Source organism: Haliotis rubra, unplaced genomic scaffold, assembly GCF_003918875.1.
Source record: "Haliotis rubra isolate DU_JTF1 unplaced genomic scaffold, ASM391887v1 Scf6, whole genome shotgun sequence".
In the NCBI taxonomy this organism is placed as follows: Eukaryota; Metazoa; Mollusca; class Gastropoda; order Lepetellida; family Haliotidae; genus Haliotis; species Haliotis rubra.
This window is the reverse complement of record NW_025767301.1, coordinates 4,220,918-4,239,819: the sequence shown is the minus strand read 5'-3', so window position 1 is coordinate 4,239,819 and position 18,902 is coordinate 4,220,918. Positions and strand designations below refer to the sequence as shown.

Here is an 18,902-nt window from a genome sequence, read left to right as displayed (position 1 = left end):
AGTGTTGACAAGGGCCTGTGACAGAATAAGAGTTAGTTGGACAAATATTGAAACAAATTCACCTCTATTTGCATGAACTACATACATGTCTTTGAGCTCATCTTACGGACACTGACAAATTCCGGAGCAATTTAGGCTTTTGCAAACTCACTATTGCCAGCATGTTATCAAGTGGAGTTTCCTAGTTTTTAATGAATTTACTAAGTTAGTGAGAGTGTGTTTTCTGAAGGGCTGGTAGATTATATTGTCTATTTTTTAAGCAAACAGGAACTTGTTTCCTTCTGTGGAGTTTCTGTTAAGGGATTGGTGCATAGCCTAGTGGTTAAAGCATTTGCTTGTCAAGCTGAGACACAGGTTTGATTCCTAAAATGGGTAAAATGCGTAAAGCCATTTTTGGTGTTCCATGCCGTGATACTGCTGGAATATTGCTAATAGCGACGATAGAAAGAACTAATTCACCGACTTAAATATTACGGATATGTATGTTATCGTTTTACGTATGTTATTCTGACACATTTCTTTATTACAACATTATGGCTCACCTGTTTGTATGAGAGGATAAGTTAACAAAGTGTAAGCTATCAATCTTCTAAAACTGATATCTATAGTGTCAGAGGACAGTTCAGCCATCTTGTTCATGTAGACAGCCTTGTTGATAAAACTGTCATTAGGCTTGACTACTGCAAGTGGCCACTCACATGCACACATCACAAGCACAATAATCATGAATGCGACGATATGACCCCATGTCGCCTCATCTCATCTACAAAGTATTAGGACCCCATGCTATGTTGAACAATCTTATCACTGAGATGATTATAGCTATTTATGAGTCAAGGTATGGTATGTATGTTAAATGCATCCATTCTCCGTCAGTTAAACTTTCAAGCGGTAATCTGAATGTGATTGCTATTTATAATGGTGAGTTGCTGAACTGCCAATAACGTAACTGAATTTAATGTAAGCCATATTGATTAAAATCTGAATAAAATTAAGAAAAAGATTAATGAAACAACACAATGAACAACTTTCGTATTTGTTTGTTGTTTAATGCCACACTCAGCTATATTCCAGCTATATGGCAGCCACACCGTCTGTAAACTGACCTTGAAATTGCGTGATTAAATAGCGTATTTCATTTCAGATTTGTTGGCATGGTATTTCTGGTGTTATGTGCAGGGCTACAGATAAGGGGCGTACAGGCGTAATGTACGCCTCAAAATCAATTAAGTACAGCATAATATAAGATTTCAAGCGTATCGTGTACGCACATAAATACCTTTGTACGTCTAACATTTAATTTCCGTGCGTATCGTGCAAATGGAAATCTATTTCGGATAAATACTTGTCAAGTTTCTTTTGCGAAACACGATTTGACACATGAGGAAACCCCGACAGTAGGAATCACTTGCGTTGCCATGCAACGATATGCGTCACTATTTTTCGATTGGCTAAAAACTACACTGTTCCTATTTATATCCAGTCGGACCTGACATTTCGCGCATCACACGGTCGCTCAGTTATTTCTCAAGCGTCTTCAAATACAAATACATGGTTGGAAATAGTGATCGATGAATCGTCCAGACAAACCACATCACCAACTCGCTCACACAAAAACATGTCAGTACTCCTTCAAAATTCTCAGTACACCTCCACTTGCAATATGATGTGTAAGTACACTCCACCCCCCAAAAGTTATCTGGAGCTCTGTATGTGCATTCAGTAATGATTGTGCATTGGGAAAAATATCAATATTCATTACAGCGTGTATGATGTGCACCCACCTTACAGAAATGTGTTTTTGTAAAAGTGTGCACTATACTCAAGAAAATATGGTATACTTTAACTTCTGATAGTCACAGAAGCTGATGAATCCAACCCAGATCTTTAACACACAAAGAATCTCTCCCAATTGTCTTTTAATATCAAATATGTCAAAATACAAAGTTTTAATGATGAGTGTTGGTACATATCAAAAGACACCAGGGGCGGTGGGGTAGGCTAGTGGTTAAGGCGTTGGCTCGTCATGCCGAAGACCCGGGTTCGAATCCCCATATGGGTACAATGAGTGAAGCCCATTTCTGGTGTCCCCTGCCGTGATATTGCTGGAATATTGCTAAGCGGCGTAAAACCAAACTCAGTCAGTCAGTCAAAAGACACCAGGGTAGGATTTGACGTATCATTCAAAATCATCCTTCCAACCTTGTGAGCGTTACACAGTATTAGCCTTTGTCTGGGGAATACATGTACACCTTACCAGCTGAAGTGACTGGTCATTAGTGGCTGGCTGAGCTATAAATACCGTAACATCACTTTGCTGTGACGGCATGGTAACCAATAGTCAACGATGCAATTTTATTAAAACATTTTTTAATTTTAGACATTGCTTTATTCCACAAAGTGATACCTCCAATGGATTCCATTTTGGGATGATAAATAGGTTTTCTATTGCCTTTGGTTAATCTACGCTATAGCGATGTGAATGATTGTGCCAGTACCCCATTTTGTTTTATGATTGTTTGCTTTTGTGGCAAACTAATACTATCATCCTTTCCATTGGAGCTTTAACTGTGTTGTGTCGGTAGCATTAAACTGATACATACAGGGATAGAATTTTATTTTTTTCTAAGTGTGCCTTAGGGCACCAGACAAATATTTTAGGTGTGCCTTTCAGAAATTGAGTATGCCCACATGTTTTTAGAATAAATGACAATGATGATAATCATTTGAAATTTATTGTTAAATAAAGAAATGGGTTTATGAGCAGTCAAATGTGTATGGTATTATTTAATTTGTAAAAAAAAATTGTTTTGGGGATTAAATGACTAAATGTGAGTTATGTCTCTGAAAAATCAGGCGTGTCAAAAGGGCACCGAGAACATTTTTTAGCCGTGCCATTTCAATAATTACCGTGCCATGGCACACTAATATATGGGGTATTTCGAACCCTGTACATACCTGGCATCAAAACACATTCATAGCTACCGAACCTGTCTATTTGTGAGTTTAAATCTTTTCTACTGTTATGAAAACTTGCACACTTTTTATGATATCATAAAGAATTTTATGTTTTAAGACTTGTTAATAGATTTATAATATTGTTTATTTCAGTCACTGGATGGATTTGCCTTTGCACTTGCAAATGATGGCCGATTCCTGTACATATCAGAAACAGTGTCTATATACCTTGGTCTTTCACAGGTAAGAACCCAATCACTATCACAAATAATCGTCACAGTGCTTACTGGTGCACCATTTGATCTCGGCATAGTCATGTTGAAAACACAATCAGACAATTGTGTATCACGGACATAAAATACCTCGTTCTGATTGGTTGTATTACTGGATACTACGGACCCGTTATCAACTGTGTCATGTTTGGTATCTTTCTCAATATGCTTGTTCAATAAAACAGAATATCTTTATACTAGCTTATCCAATTTTTGAAAAGCTCAAATCCAAGACACACATTATGTATTTTGGAATTTTAGAATTTATATACACACACAATAAAAATAAAAATAACTGTTTGCCTATTTATTTATTTATTCTGGTTTTGAGAGGCAGGTGATCAAAACCTTATTTTGGTCGGCCCTTGATCTCATATCTATGTAACTTTACATTCTTAATATCATTTAAATTCATTTTAAAAAGCCCAAATAACTGTGGTTTAGAGCATTTCTGACAAACATGACTTTATGAGTGGTATTGTTTCAAATTTATTTTAGGGATAGAGGGTATTTGGGATGAGTGTGGAAAGCAGCAGTTTATTAAGTGTATTTTTGATTGCTGGTTAATGTACCTTTGTTTGTCAGTAATCCCATATCATTATTGGTGCAGAGTGCATGTTAGTCTATGTCAGAGCATGTCAATATGACCAGACATGCTGGCTGACACGCGCTTGTAAAAAACATGTTGTGGTTCAGACCAGTGCCCACATGCACAAAATGATTGTAGCACTAAGACCAGTGAAACATTAGTCAGCGGTAGTTACGATAACAAGGAGATCCTTTGCTGCAAGGCACCCATGAGCAGGCAGTCAAATAATGTGTCTTGTCGATTACGGGATGTGTATTTATGTTCAAAATTCAACCAAAATATACTGTATATTATCAAGTTAGATAGGGCACCCAACCTTAGCCTTAGTTCCAACCCTAAAGACACATTAAGAATTAGGAGACAGTGTTTCAGTAGATAATAGCTGCAGAAAGTTTGTTTAAAATCTGAAAGTTTTGTCAGTTGGAATGAATATTTACAGAACTTGATGCTGTGAAATTTTCTACTTGTTTTGACATTAAATAGACAAATTATCATGGTACAAAAAACTGAAGCAAAGATGGTTCGATCTTGATGAAATAAGACTCTACTGTTGAAGTAATCTTGTAAATAGATGAAGGAAGGCTGCAAATAAATTCAAACACTGCTTTTGGAGTGTCCAAGAAGAGAAATGGGTTCTAGATTTATGGTAACAAATGATTGATCTTGGTTCTGATATGGAGGGGAAAAGTAGTCCTAATCAAGGCAGATAAAACCAGCAAAACAGCTTTTAGGAGAGCTGTTGATAAATAACAGCCATCAACTCCACAAACAAACGTTACCAAAATTGTCCAAATCACTTTTGTCATCGAAAATGGTGGAAAATTAATCAAATCTAATTCGATGATGCCTCCCTTGGTGCTGCAGTTGATTGCGAAGATGCCGAAAATTAATAATATCAGAGTTATCAATCTTTAGAAAGAAATAACATTACAAGCCGTGGAGTCATTTAAATGGGACTTAATCAAATTCCAGAAACAAAGTCCACCCCTCCATGATGTTTCTATAACCCAGTAAACTGGTTGATTTGCCGAGTTTTGCCGAGATCGTCATCTCCAGAGACTCCATGTTTAAAACTCTAGGCACATTCTGTCGGCATGGTAGAAGAACGATGAGAGGGAATTGTGGGCTTTTAGTTTATTGGCCCAGGGGGAACCAGGTAATGAGACCTTCAATTGTCAGTTGGCAGGTCCCAGGGAGCACTTCATTCGGGGCCTTGACATCACGGGATTAATCGCCCCCCGAGACGTTCCGACTGCAAATGGAAACCTCTTGAGCCAAGGTCTGCCCCTGACAGGCCCATAATTGTCATCAGTGCACCCTTGCGGGGCCCCGAGATTGACCCGCCAATCAATTAACAGTTGGTTTCAGGTCTCATTGTACCTGCCGATAATGACGTCTACTTCTGTATATGTTTAGTCGCAGACCATCGATCAAGATGCTTTCTCAACTTACAAATTTGGGAATGTGTTTGTTTAGAGACTAAGTCACTGGCATGATACAATCACTGGGATTAAGAGAAGGTTTTTATGTAATGAGATACTGTTCCCCTGGTGACAATTTTTCATGATCTTGATACTCTTTGTAGCTTGATTTGAAGTTTGATGTTTTAGAATTTTTAACTTTGAAATTTCATTAATGAGAAATTACACTTAACAGGGATTATATACAACCTGAGATACTGCTATAGATGTTTTAGTTGGCATTACAGCACGGGTTGTGATGACTGATGTGACGTAGCTGTGAAGTGTCTTAGTTAGTGATGTTCCGATGATCGAAAATAATCGAAACTCGATCGAAAGGCAGGATTAAAATTGATTATCGATTGTAAAAAAACATATTTTCGATTAATCAGAATTTTGTTGTTTTTGTATAACAACCTTGAATGAAGTAAACTTACCATCAAATTTGACGAATATTCACGAACAAACATGCACTCAACAGCGTAAAGCTATGCACATTGTAAAATTTTAACCACTTTTATTGTTTAATTACAATTCCAGTGTCTTTCTTGCATGCGTACATTTCATTGCATGACAGCATTAGTTATAAAAAACAACATTAATTCAAAAAAAAATGGGGAAACACCCTTAAAATTGGAGATTACATTAAAAATGTATATATTTCGGTTATAATCGATAATCGTTCACCAATATCCTCCGATAATCGATAGTGGATTTGGTTTCCGATTCACAGCACTAATCTTAGTATTTTAATTTAAATAGATTGTACTTCATAGTGGAGATAAGCGGTAACGTGATTTGGTTTATAGTTTTCAAAATTTGTGTAAACATCGGCAGTTGAATTTTCACTGATGCTTGTTTGCCCCATGATAAAAGTAAAATATTACCTTCACAGAATTACAAATTATCTTATCTGTTCTTAGTGAATTAATCAACAACCTTGATAAGGAATTTTCAACACATTTATTCATGAAGGTCCATTAACCCATAAATCTGAGTTTTAGAATGTAGAAAACTATGTTTCATGATCGTAAGCCCAGACAGTATCTCAGTGACTTTATTTGTCCCACAGTCTCTGAACCAGATTAATCCGCACCCAGCTCCACGGGGCTCCTTTTCAATTTAAGGGGATTTATTTGCCTCTATCAAAATTATATATTTTCGGACACTAAGCGCTAGACTATCTGTATATTATCAATCCCAAATTAAAACTTCTATGTCATGAAGACATATGACATGATCTTCAGTTACTTGTAACGGCGCACTGTTATGTTACATTGCCACAGGTGCTTTCACAATCAATTTAAATCACAGATTTGAACAATAAGTATGAAGAAACCAATCCACATGAAACAAACTTCCCAGTGAGATTTACTTCCCCGAGGGTAATATCATGCTGTGTGAGATTGTATCTGATCCGTGTAAGTACATATTCATACAAGGATATCAACAAATATAACAACCATTTTTGGAGCGTTTCTCTGATATCAATAAATTTGCATCAGTGAATCAGTGTATCATTATTAATTTGATGTCATGAAATACCAAATGTAATCCAGTTGTCAATGGTGAAGTTAGAAATGATATTAAGGAAATATAAACAAAAACATATACAGTATAACTGCACTCAAACCATATCTGAATTATTTATAATTTTGTAAACTTTGAATAATGGATGTGATATATGTCAAGTGTCATGTGACTGTCTGAATTTTAAATAGGCTGTATTTATTCTAATATCAACACAATGGGATGAAATGTTTCATAATGCTTCATCTTCTCTGTGCAATAGTCATTTGGTGATCAAAAAGTGTTCACAGTAATATAGCTGTCACCTGATTTATCTTTTGTAAATAGTATGTACAAAGAAACTTCTTATTTTCTAAAACGTGAAACCAAGACAAATATTTCTTGGAGACCATAAGCATCGTTTTCTTAATTCAGATTTGGCTGTGGTTATTGAAAGTAGCACTTGTGATTGGCTGATGTTGATGTGACTGTAATTCAGATTTGATTAATCTGTTGGCTTTGGATCACGATACATTTGCATAATCTTCTGAATTTGACAAGAGGTGGTTATCAATTCTTCTCACTGAGCTTTGCAGCTTGTGGAATATGTGAAGGAATGAATATGTGATTTACAAGTTGATTGAATTATTCAAATAGTCTATTTAGCTCATGTGTTTTGTGCACTGTAACAATGACACCAACATTTTTATTCTTTAGAATATTATTGTAAAATTGCAACATACCTGTTTACTAAATGATTCATAAAGATAGTTCTACAACCCCAATTTTAGAACCTTCTCACAATTTGTAGGAACAGTATCATGATATATGATATTTTGCTGGAATTCCTTTTCATAAAATAGAATGTACAAAGGATACACTTATTTAAAAACTTGAATTAAGTTTAATTTTTTTCCATGAAGCGTTGCTAGCAGACCCTGTCCAAAGCCACTTGAGTGATTGTGCATCACTTGACAAAGATATCTTAATGTTGGTTCAGCTCTGCCCTGTGAAAGTACAACCTATCATTACAATCCAATTTTGGTTAAACAAGAATGACAGTGTGCCATTCCTGACCATCTTGATTAACAAAATGGTGGAAACTACAGGAATAGTGCACCCAAGGACCGCCATATCTGCAGTGTAACGACTGAGCAGGGGAACAGATTATCAGTTAGTCCATGTATGGACAGTGAATTAGATAAAGTCATTACTGATGAACATCAGAGCCCCAGCCATGAGTGTCAGGAGTCTCCATGCAGTGATGTAAAGGGAAGATCAAGCAGCCTTTTGCTGACTCACTTAGTGCCAGTGTCACTTGAACTGGTTACTTACAGTAACAGCCTGTTATTGATGAGAAATAGTTGAAAGGTGCATTTTACTGTAAATCTCAACGTTTTCTCACTGAAGTGATACATGATAGTCAATACTGAGTGCTGTTAACTTCCCCATGGTATTACTGTATGAGACAATGAGATATCAGTTTCCTGCAGCGGTGACAAGCCAACAGTTTCCTGCAGGTGTTGAGAGTTTGGGATGCCATCCGTGGAGACAATGAGCCATTAGTTTCTTGCAGGTGTTGAGAGTTTTGTATGCCAACCATGAGGAAAATGAGCTATTAGTTTCCTGCAGCAGTTAACTGGGCAGGTCTTTGGGATGATGAACTATCAGTTTCTTGCAGGTGTTGAGAGTTTTTGTATGCCGACCATAAGGAAAATGAGCTATTAGTTTCCTGCAGCTGTTAACTGGGCAGGTCTTTGGGATGATAAACTATCAGTTTCTTGCAGGTGTTGAGAGTTTTGTATGCTGGCCATGAGGAAAATGAGCTATTAGTTTCCTGCAGCTGTTAACTGGGCAGGTCTTTTGGATGATAAACTATCAGTTTCTTGCAGGTGTTGAGTGTGGAAGCCATTGGGATGATAAGCTATCAGTTTCTTGCAGGTGTTTGGTGTGCAGGTCTTTGGGATGATGAACTATCAGTTTCCTGCAGGTGTTGAGTGTGGAGGCCATTGGGGTGATGATCGATCAGTTTCCTGCAGCTGTGTGTGCAGTTTTTTTGTAAAAACAGCCAACAGTTCCTACAGGTGTTAAGAGTTATGCACGAGATTAGGACAGTGACCTATCAGTTTCCTGCAGTGGTGTGTGCAGGTTTCTGAGAAAATAAACCAACTGTTCCAGATGTTGATAGTTTTGTTAGGAGGTCATTAGGACAATGAGCCATTGGATTCTTGCAGGTGTGAGATATGGAGGCCATTGGGATGATGAGCTATCAGTTTCCTGCAATGGTGTGTTCAGGTGTTTAAGGAAACAAGCCAACAGTTTCCTGCAGTTGTTGACAGTTGTATGTGCAGGTGTTTAAGGAAACACGCCAACAGTTTCCTGCAGTTGTTGACAGTTGTGAGTGCAGGTCTGGGGGATGACGAGCCACAAGTTGACATAAGCTGATGAAGCTGTGTATGTGCTGTGTTTCAGGTAGAGATGACTGGCAGCAGTGTGTTCGACTATGTGCATCAACAGGACCACCCTGAACTGGCAGAGCAGCTGGGCCTCTGTCTTCCACAAAGTGAGTTGTCACAACAAGCCATGTAGAATAGTCAGAAAACACTGACTGAATGCAGTCTGTGAAATATGACCATATGTGTTTGTATGCACACACCTTGTGTCATTGGGAGTTAGGTTACCGTAGTCATGGTATTAGAAACCCTGTAATATGTAAGACCTGTAAGAGTGAGTGAGTTAGTTTTACGCAGCACTCAGCAGTATTCCTGCTATATGGCAGAGGTCTGTAAATAATCGAGTCTGCACCCGTCAATCCAGTGACCAACAGCATGAGCATCATTCTACACAAGTGGGATACGATGACATGTGTCAAACAAGTCAATCAGCCTCTTATGACATGCATGGGTTACTGAAGATCAATTCTAACCCGGATCTTCACGGGTCTGTAATATAAGTACACCCTGACCAACTTCTTGATAAACACCCACAGACTGAGACTGATCAGTTACATGACTGTCTTTTCTTGTGTCTATTATGTATTGTCTTGTGTATATATTTTTACAGAAAACATGTAAACTGAGAACATAATTGTAGAGTAACTATTATCTGAAAAGTTTAAGTTTCATCAACATTTGAACTAAGGTCAAAGGGAGTTAATTTAGGGGTATACTGTAATTTCACTCATTGACATGATTTTCTGTTATAAAGCTTCTATATTAAGCACAGCAGAAAAACAATATTCTGATATATTGCTGTGTACTCTCTTACTTTATTCCATCAGCATATATATTCTTTCCATATAGCACAAAAAAATCCATCCTTGCAATCATGGTACGTTTTAGAACTACCCTATGTGAAGGGGAATTGTCTAGAAAAATGTTCATGTCATGTATGAAAACCATTCTTGTAAATGTTCCGCTTTTTTCTCTCCTGTAACATGTTTCTCTCAACAAATGACCTTCCAGAACTGATATATTCATATAATGTCAGCATTATAAGGTCACAAGACAAGAGGGGCGGTGGGGCAGCCTAATGGTCAAAGCGTTGGCTCGTCACGCTGAAGACCCGGGTTCGAATCCCCACATGGGTACAATGTGTGAAGCCCATTTCTGGTGTCCCCTGCCATGATGTTGCTGGAATATTGCTAAAAGCGGCGTAAAACCAAACTCAGTCAGTCAGTCAGTCAGTCACAAGACAAGATAGAAGAACTGCTCCTTTATATTTAATATATTGTTGATCTCCATGATCTCCCCTGACAACCATTGTGTATCATCTCAAAGCAGACTGATAGTAGTTCCGGCATTACGAGTTATATTGCTCAAGTGATATAACTTGTTATTCTTGTTATTCACTGAAATGAGACATCAAGTTTTTAAATATACAGTATCTTCATCACTAAAATATTAAATGTAGAGGCTTTAGATTCAGCTAAGACAGAATTAAGATATGGATTTTAACTTTGTTTTTGTTCTTTCAATGTATCAGTATGGTACAGATATTAGTACATTTATTGAAACATTTTCACTTTAGTGTATGGAAGTAGTTTATAATAGTATCCAGAAACACTTGTGACATGAATATCAATTTGGATCATGCATATTCTGACCAGTCATAACAAACAATAAGCTAGCATTTGGCATGTACATGTAACAGCAATTAAATTATTCAGCAGATAGTCTTAAATTAATTTTTTAAGTGCCCTTGTTTTGGCATGGGCTGAATCAACAGTTTTTTCTACACTTAATTGTTTTGTTTGAGCATTCACTTGCTTGTTGCCTTATACAAGTAAACATTGATTGGAGGAATATGAATGTCCTGCATTAGACTATATGAGCATGAATTGTTTCATTGTCATTTTAGAAACTGTTAATTAACTATAAAGGTTGTTTTGTAACAGTAAGTGAGCGGTTTTACGCCGCTTTTAGCAATATTCCAGCAATATCACAGCGGGGGACACCAGAAATGGGCTTCACACACTGTACCCATGTGGGGAATCGAACCCAGGTATTTGGCGTGACAAGCGAATGCTTTAACCTCTAGGCTACCCCATGGCCCTCATAACAGTAAAGGCAAGGTGGTTTTAAGATAATGAAAGTAGAATATAGAAGTAGTTCTAAATAAAAGTATCTAGCTTTTTCTGAAGCAAAGAATGTGTTAAAATTTAACTGAGCAACAGCCGTCTAGCATCTAGTACATACAGCTATCTCATATGAATCAGGAAAACTTTGAAAGGAAAAAAAATGTATTTTCTTTAAAAAAATTCTCTTTGACAACAGAAGTTGTAAATGTGTAAACCCTAGGACTCAAATAAGCATTGCCTAGGTTTTCAGGGCCCAAACTAGAAAATGATGTTTAGAAATACTCCCTATTGACATGGTTAAAAAGACATTGAATGGGTGTATAGGGCCCAAACTTGCAAATCATATTTAGAAAGTTTTGCTTTCAGCACAGACCCATAGGGGCCAGACTGGCAAATGATGCGATGCCTTGCGATTGGAATCATAAGTCTCTTCCAAAACCTTGTATTATTTTCTTTGGAAGGGCTGTTTTGATACCAAGCTAAATATTAGTCACTGTGTATGCTCGTTTCTTATATAACGCAATCAAATGTGTCTAATACAACAGTATGGCAGTTCCAATCATGAAAACGACACAATGAGGAATAGACATGTCCGTTTCTGTATTCTGATTTCGGCTAGGGTATATTTCTGTGATTCTGATTTTTCTGGGGTACATTTCTGTGATATGATTTTGGCTAGGGTACATTTCTGTATTCTGATTTTGTCTAGGGTTTCTGTTTCTGTGTTCTGATTTTCTAGCTGTGGGTATGATTTTGGCTGGGTACATTTCTGTGTTCTGATTTTGTCTAGGGTAATGCGTTTCTGTATTCTGATTTTGTCTAGGGTACGTTTTTGTATTCTGTATCTGTCTGCAAGTGATTGCCTCTTGATCATATTGACTGAAATTGTTTCAGTGTGTGTATAATGGATACTTTTACCACAGACATATCAGGCAGCAACATCCCATCCCTGGAAGGATCCACATCTGATGAAGGATCCTGCACCTCCAACATGGACCTCTCCCACGATCAGGCAGTCTCCCCAAGCACACATGGACATTACATGACAGGGTAGGTACAGCCGCCCCCAAGCACACAACCCATGCTCTCCCCATTTGATCTCCCAAGCACACACCCATGGACCCATGGACCGCCCTCTGATTACATGGACAGAGGTAGGTACCGCCCGCTCTAATCTCCCCAAGCACACAACCCATGGACATTACATGACAGAGGTAGGTACCGCCCGCTCTGATCTCCCCAAGCACACAACCCATGGACATTACATGACAGAGGTAGGTACCGCCCGCTCTGATCTCCCCAAGCACACAACCCATGGACATTACATGACAGAGGTAGGTACCGCCCGCTCTAATCTCCCCAAGCACACAACCCATGGACATTACCAATCTCCCAAGCACACAACCCATGGACATTACATGACAGAGGTAGGTACCAGCCATCTAGCACACACAACATGGACATTACATGACAGAGGTAGGTACCATCTCCCCCCTAATCTCCTGCACACAACCCATGGACATTACATGACAGAGGTAGGTACCGCCGTAGATCTCCCCAAGCACACAACCCATGGACATTACATGACAGAGGTGGGTACACAACCCATGGACTTACATGACAGAGGTAGGTCCCAAGCACACACAACCCATGGACATTACATGACAGAGGTAGGTACCGCCAGCTCTGATCTCCCCAAGCACACAACCCATGGACATTACATGACAGAGGTAGGTACTGCCCGCTCTGATCTCCCCAAGCACACAACCCATGGACATTGCATGACAGAGGTAGGTACCGCCCAGTTCTGATCTCCCCATTATAAACCTATCTCTGATTTTGTCTGTAGTAAAGTAGGTTCTTTCCAGAATCAGGTAGACTTCTGCTGTTACTTTGCACTGATCATTTCTAAACCTAGGTTTTGAAGTACATGTTTCGAAACCTCATATCAGGTTAAATTTCGACCATTTCATAACTTAGGTTATGATTGATACAACTTTCACACAATCCACAATCACACAACACATGGACATTACATGACAGAGGTAGGTTCATGTGAACATGGCGTCTGACTTCAGAAGTTCCATGGTTCAAATCCTGTATTAAAACTGCAAGTGTTGCTACAGAATAGTAAATATTTAGACACAACAGTTCTAAGTTTATGTTTTATTTTTCAGGTTATGTAATGAATCCTAGTCCAAACAAAGGCTATGACCGGTGTTTCTGTTTACGCATGAAGTCAACTCTGACCAAACGAGGAGTACACGTAAAGTGTGCTGGGTACAGGGTAAGCAGGATGGTAGTTTCCTAACAACTACACAACATATGTCTCATACATATAGTGTCTTCTGATTGTCTCATTAAACTGTCAATTATAAACGACAGAAATAATATTTTGAATTTGTCTATCTATGTCAGAATTACATGGTAAAGGTGACTTATGCTCTAAGCTTGTGCAATTTGCTGCACAGAGTTGTATCCCTTGGTAGTAACAGGATCCATGGCTTAGTGTTACAAATCCAACTTTAGCTATAATTTAATCCTGGTCTCTGAGAAATCATGCCTGTGGTAGTTTGACATGGATGGTAATGTTTATCATGTGGTCTTTCCTTGAACAGTGCTTGCATTATATTTAACCGAACTACTGTTTGTTGTAACTTATAATGAAACAAGTTCACTCACTTGTGTGAGTGTCTTGTTCTCTACATGCTGTGACCCTACTGTTTGGTCATTGTTAGAACTGCATAACTTTCTTGAATATTTTAAAATTGATCCTGATGGTAATATATATGTGCTTTGTGTTTGCAGGTTGTTCATATTGTTGGACAGCACCGTCCCCAGTTTTCGTTTTCGGTGAACCGCAAACATCCACCACCGGTCCTAGGGTTCATAGCCCTTGGTATTGCCCTTCCCCCTCCTACGATCACAGAACTGAGAATTGACAATGATACCTTTGTCATGAGATTATCGCCTGACTTCAAAATCATCTATTGTGAGCCTATGTGAGTTTAATGATAATGGTCACTGCAAGGTGTGCATACATTACTGTTATTGCTTTGTCAGGCAATGTGATGGTGTTTGGTAACGGATGTGTTGGTGTGTGATAAGAGATATATTTGTGTATGTAACAGATATATAAGGGTGTGATAAGAGATATATTTGTGTATGTAATAAATATATGGAGGTGTGATAATAGATGTACTTGTGTATGTAATAGATATACAGGGGCGTGATAAGAGAATAATATTGTATGGTAATAGGTATTGGTGTATGGTAATAGATGTGTTGGTATATGTAATAGATATATAGGTGTTATAAGAGATGTGGTGTATGGTATAGATGTGTTGGTATATGTATAGACATAGATATATATTGGGTATGTTGTATATGAGAGATGTTATTGAGATGTATGGTATGGTATAGATGTGTTGGTATATGTAATAGATATATAGGGGTGTTGTATTAACATATGGTTATATACCCTATACTGACAAATCAATAATGTTACAGAACAAGTTTATTGAAAACATCCCTCAAACCCCCAAAATTTACAGTGTTAAATGATGCCTGTATTTCTCTTAACGCTATGATATATTTCACACCAAATATTGATAACATATTTTCTAATCATTGTAGTGTCTCTGACCTGATGGACATACAGGCCGATGACCTAACTAATGGCCTCCTCTATGACTTCTGCCATGCTGCAGACCTCCACAAGCTCAGGAAGGCACATGTAGACTGTAAGTTCATAGATATACATATGGTACAGTCAGATTGTGATTGTGAAATGACTAAGATGATCAGACATTTGCTATTGGCTATATAAATAGGTTTGGACATTTCCATCAAATACATCTCAGAAACTCGAAACACATGTCTTAGTCGGATACATGGGAAAGATCGTGCGAAAAATCAGTATAAATGGCCTGTCCAACACTGCAATATCATTGCACAATAAGTCACACAGAGACTATGCCTGTCCAACAGCAGTAGGGATAGTTGAATGGCTGATCTTAGTCATTTCATGAAATGACTGAAATTTTTAGTCATTTCACAATCTGACTGTAACATATACATATATAGCTTGTAGTATCACTACATCACAATTATTGGGGTGTTTGCTCATCTCACTGATATCTGTGAAGATCCATGTTAGAATTGATCTTCAGTAACCCATGCTTGTCGTAAGAGGCGACTAATGGGATCGGGTGGTCAGGCTCGCTGACTTGGTTGACACATGTCATCAGTTCCCAATTGCGCAGATAGATGCTCATGCTGTTGATCACTGGCTTGTCTGGTCCAGACACCATTGTTTACTGTATATAGCTGTGTGTGTTACTTAACAACAAACAAACCAAATCATCACAATAAGGCCTGTGTTCGAGTCCTGGCATGATCAGTGGGGGAAGCCCGTTGTTGATGTTCACCACCATGTTGCTAGGACCCGTGAAGACCCGGGTTAGAATACTGATCTTCAATAACCCATGCTTGTCGTAGAGGCGATTAACGGGATCGGGTGACTTGGTTGACACATGTCATCGGTTCCCAGTTACGTAGATCGATGCTCATGCTGTTGGTCACTGGATTGTCTGGTCTAGACTCAATTATTTATAGCTGGAATATTGCTGAGTGCGGCATAAAACTAAACTCACTCACTCACTCCATGTTGCTAGAAGCGGCATAAAACCCAACCAACTTATGCTTACAGTTGAATATGACAAAATTTGATTTTTCAATACAGGTGGCACAATGTGCCTACCTCATGTATCAATGCTTTTCGCAATATTCAGGTCATGATCAGAATGTTTCTTGTTTATTAAAAGTAATTCTCATTATTTCCTGTGGATTCGCCTACAAGGGTGTTTTATGCTATTAAGCATAAGGTGTAAATCTAGTACTAGAGTTGGCAAGTTTTCTTGTGGTTTGTGGTACAGGAACTCTAGCCTAAGTAGTTGTCAGCCCTATGCATCCCTGAACAACAAACAAACTGGTTGTGTTGTACTTTGTCTTTCATCCATCTGGGGGGCTGTGGGGTAGTCTAATGGTTAAAGCGTTGGCTCGTCACGTCGAAGACCCGGGTTCGATTCCCCACATGGGCACAATGTGTTGAGCCCATTTCTGGTGTGCCCTGCCATGATATTGCTGGAATATTGCTAAAAGCGGCGTAAAACCATACTCACTCACTCATCCATCTGGCTATGCAGATATTTTATGGGTGTTTCAAATACTTATCTCATATCATTCATTTTTAAATTCAAAGTCAGCTGAAATGAAACATTCAGGATATTTCTTGTCTTCTTTTCAGTGTTAGCCAAAGGTCAGGTCTTGTCAGAGTATTATCGAGTGATGAATCGTCATGGCGGCTATGTGTGGATCCAGACTTGTGCTACAACACTCTTTAATTCAAAAAGTATTGATGACCAAAATATCATTACAATTAACTATGTTCTGAGGTAAGAATGAGATATAACTTTCATGGAAAAATTGCTTGATTGACTAAACGTCCTGTTATCACATTAGACAGAATTTAATGAACAAATACCATTTGTCAAAGCCTCCACATTATTTAATCTTGGACAACCTATGAGGTTGAAACATTAGACACATATTCGTTGATGGTATTTGTGTTGATTCAAATTGCATTGATTTCTTTCCTTAAAAAAATTATGTGCTTGGAGGGGGAATATATTTTGGAGATAAACATACTGTGTTGGACAATCAGAGGTATATAACAAAATTATATTAGCTCTAATTTAAACTGAACGCGTAGCGTGAGGTTTTACATAAAAAAATTAGAGCTATTATAATTTTGTTATATACTTCTGATTTTCCAACACAGTATGTTTATTTCCATTCTACCATAACCACGTTATTAAGATTTAAAAAAAATGCATACTGTGTTGGAAAATCAGAGGTATATAGCATGCTTATATACCTCTGATTGACTTTAATTAACCAATCACAATCCAGTATAAATTGTGATTACATTCCACTTATTGTGGTTTTGTTGTTAGAAGAATTAGATACTGGTAGTTTCAGAAAGGCATGCAATATCATAAATATAAGCATATTCATCCCTTTGATCCCTGTGAATAAAAATGACTCTAAGTGGCCAGAACAAGATCTGTTCTATGATGTTTCAGTGGTGTAGAAAATGACCGGTTGGTGTTAGACTCATGGCAGCTAAATGGTAGGAGGACACTGGGACCTGACCCCTCCGACCACAGTGACCCAGGGGAACTCGGATCTGATCCAGGTAAAGGACAACACAAAGCTGGATTTTATTCAGTGATGAATTTATCAAATGTGATAATGATTGTCATCTTCTATAACTAGTATATGTTAAACCATGGTAGTACATAGTATTCTCAGTGAAGTAGTTGCAGGTACTAGTGGTGGTCCGATTAACTGAAATAATCGAAGATTGGTCGCAGTGACTAAACGACCAAGCAATCGATCATGTTTTCTCATAATCGAATACAAACAATTCTGGAACACCTTTTGCATTAGCAATTTTTTTTCACAAGGTTGGTTTTGTCTGTTACATTTCATGAGCACTACAAGCTCGGTCCAAGTCATGATTGAATTTATCTTAAAGACCCCAAGAAATTTATGTTCCTAACATACTAGTCGTCCTTTAAAGATGTGCAATTTGTGGAAAAAACAACCAAAGAACTGCAAGTTTTTTCTTTATGTTTTTGTGCAGACAGGAAAATTTCATAAATTACGCTAACCAATTATTTTCGATGATTGATCGGTTGTAATGAACCAATCATCAATTATGAGATTTTAACCAATTCCCAACACTAGCAGGTACACTGTGCTTGTCATTGTGCATGTCTGATAATGATGTGACTGTCATGCCAAGACTCTAGAATTATGAATTATGAGGCTATAAACATAACAGTAACTGGTTAATATACCAAGTGTAGGAAACAAACTACAGTTTAGCTCATGTGACTGACGACATGCGTGAGTTTATGACATGGCCTGCTTCTGCACAGAATCACTTGACCAATGAAGCTGAAACCTCACGTAAACGTTCCAATTAATCAATGCATTGTTCTTCTCATAAATACATCATGTTTTCTTTGAATCATTGTGATGTTGTTGTTGGTGGTGATTTTTGTCAGAAATAGGTAGAAATCACAATTCTACATTTCCACATTAACAATGTTATACAATATTACATTTATAAGTGCAGATCAAAAGATATTGTTGACATTTGATTCTTATATTCTGTCAATACTTTCATTCAGAATGTAAGCAGGACGTTTTTGATGTCAATGTTAAGATCACTTTGTGTTACATATTTGTCTTAGCTGATATTTGACACTTTTGAATATTTATATAGGTGAGCTTCTGTATCCTTGGGCTTGTGTCTACTTGTTTCCCTTGTTGTGGAGTAATAATGTAGTTATTAATTTCTGCACCAGTATCTGAAACTTTCACCGTTGTTTTGTTTATTGTATGCATAATCCTGTTGTACATGTGTCTGTTGAATAACAAATAGTGAGGAAAGGGATGGCTAC

The 18,902-nt window shown here is 37.8% G+C and overlaps 1 protein-coding gene across 1 annotated transcript in view; it reads left to right on the top strand.

The window, feature by feature from the left end:
- Nucleotides 1–18,902, top strand: part of LOC124255357 (protein trachealess-like) — an 89,708-nt gene that overhangs the window by 58,253 nt on the left and 12,553 nt on the right. Inside the window, exons 6-14 of the mRNA XM_046689254.1 lie at nucleotides 3,112–3,201; nucleotides 9,261–9,351; nucleotides 12,291–12,392; nucleotides 12,552–12,581; nucleotides 13,545–13,654; nucleotides 14,176–14,369; nucleotides 15,004–15,110; nucleotides 16,676–16,823; nucleotides 17,514–17,626. Of these exons, the coding sequence (XP_046545210.1) occupies nucleotides 3,112–3,201; nucleotides 9,261–9,351; nucleotides 12,291–12,392; nucleotides 12,552–12,581; nucleotides 13,545–13,654; nucleotides 14,176–14,369; nucleotides 15,004–15,110; nucleotides 16,676–16,823; nucleotides 17,514–17,626 (985 nt within the window). The remainder of the gene's footprint in view (nucleotides 1–3,111; nucleotides 3,202–9,260; nucleotides 9,352–12,290; nucleotides 12,393–12,551; nucleotides 12,582–13,544; nucleotides 13,655–14,175; nucleotides 14,370–15,003; nucleotides 15,111–16,675; nucleotides 16,824–17,513; nucleotides 17,627–18,902) is intronic.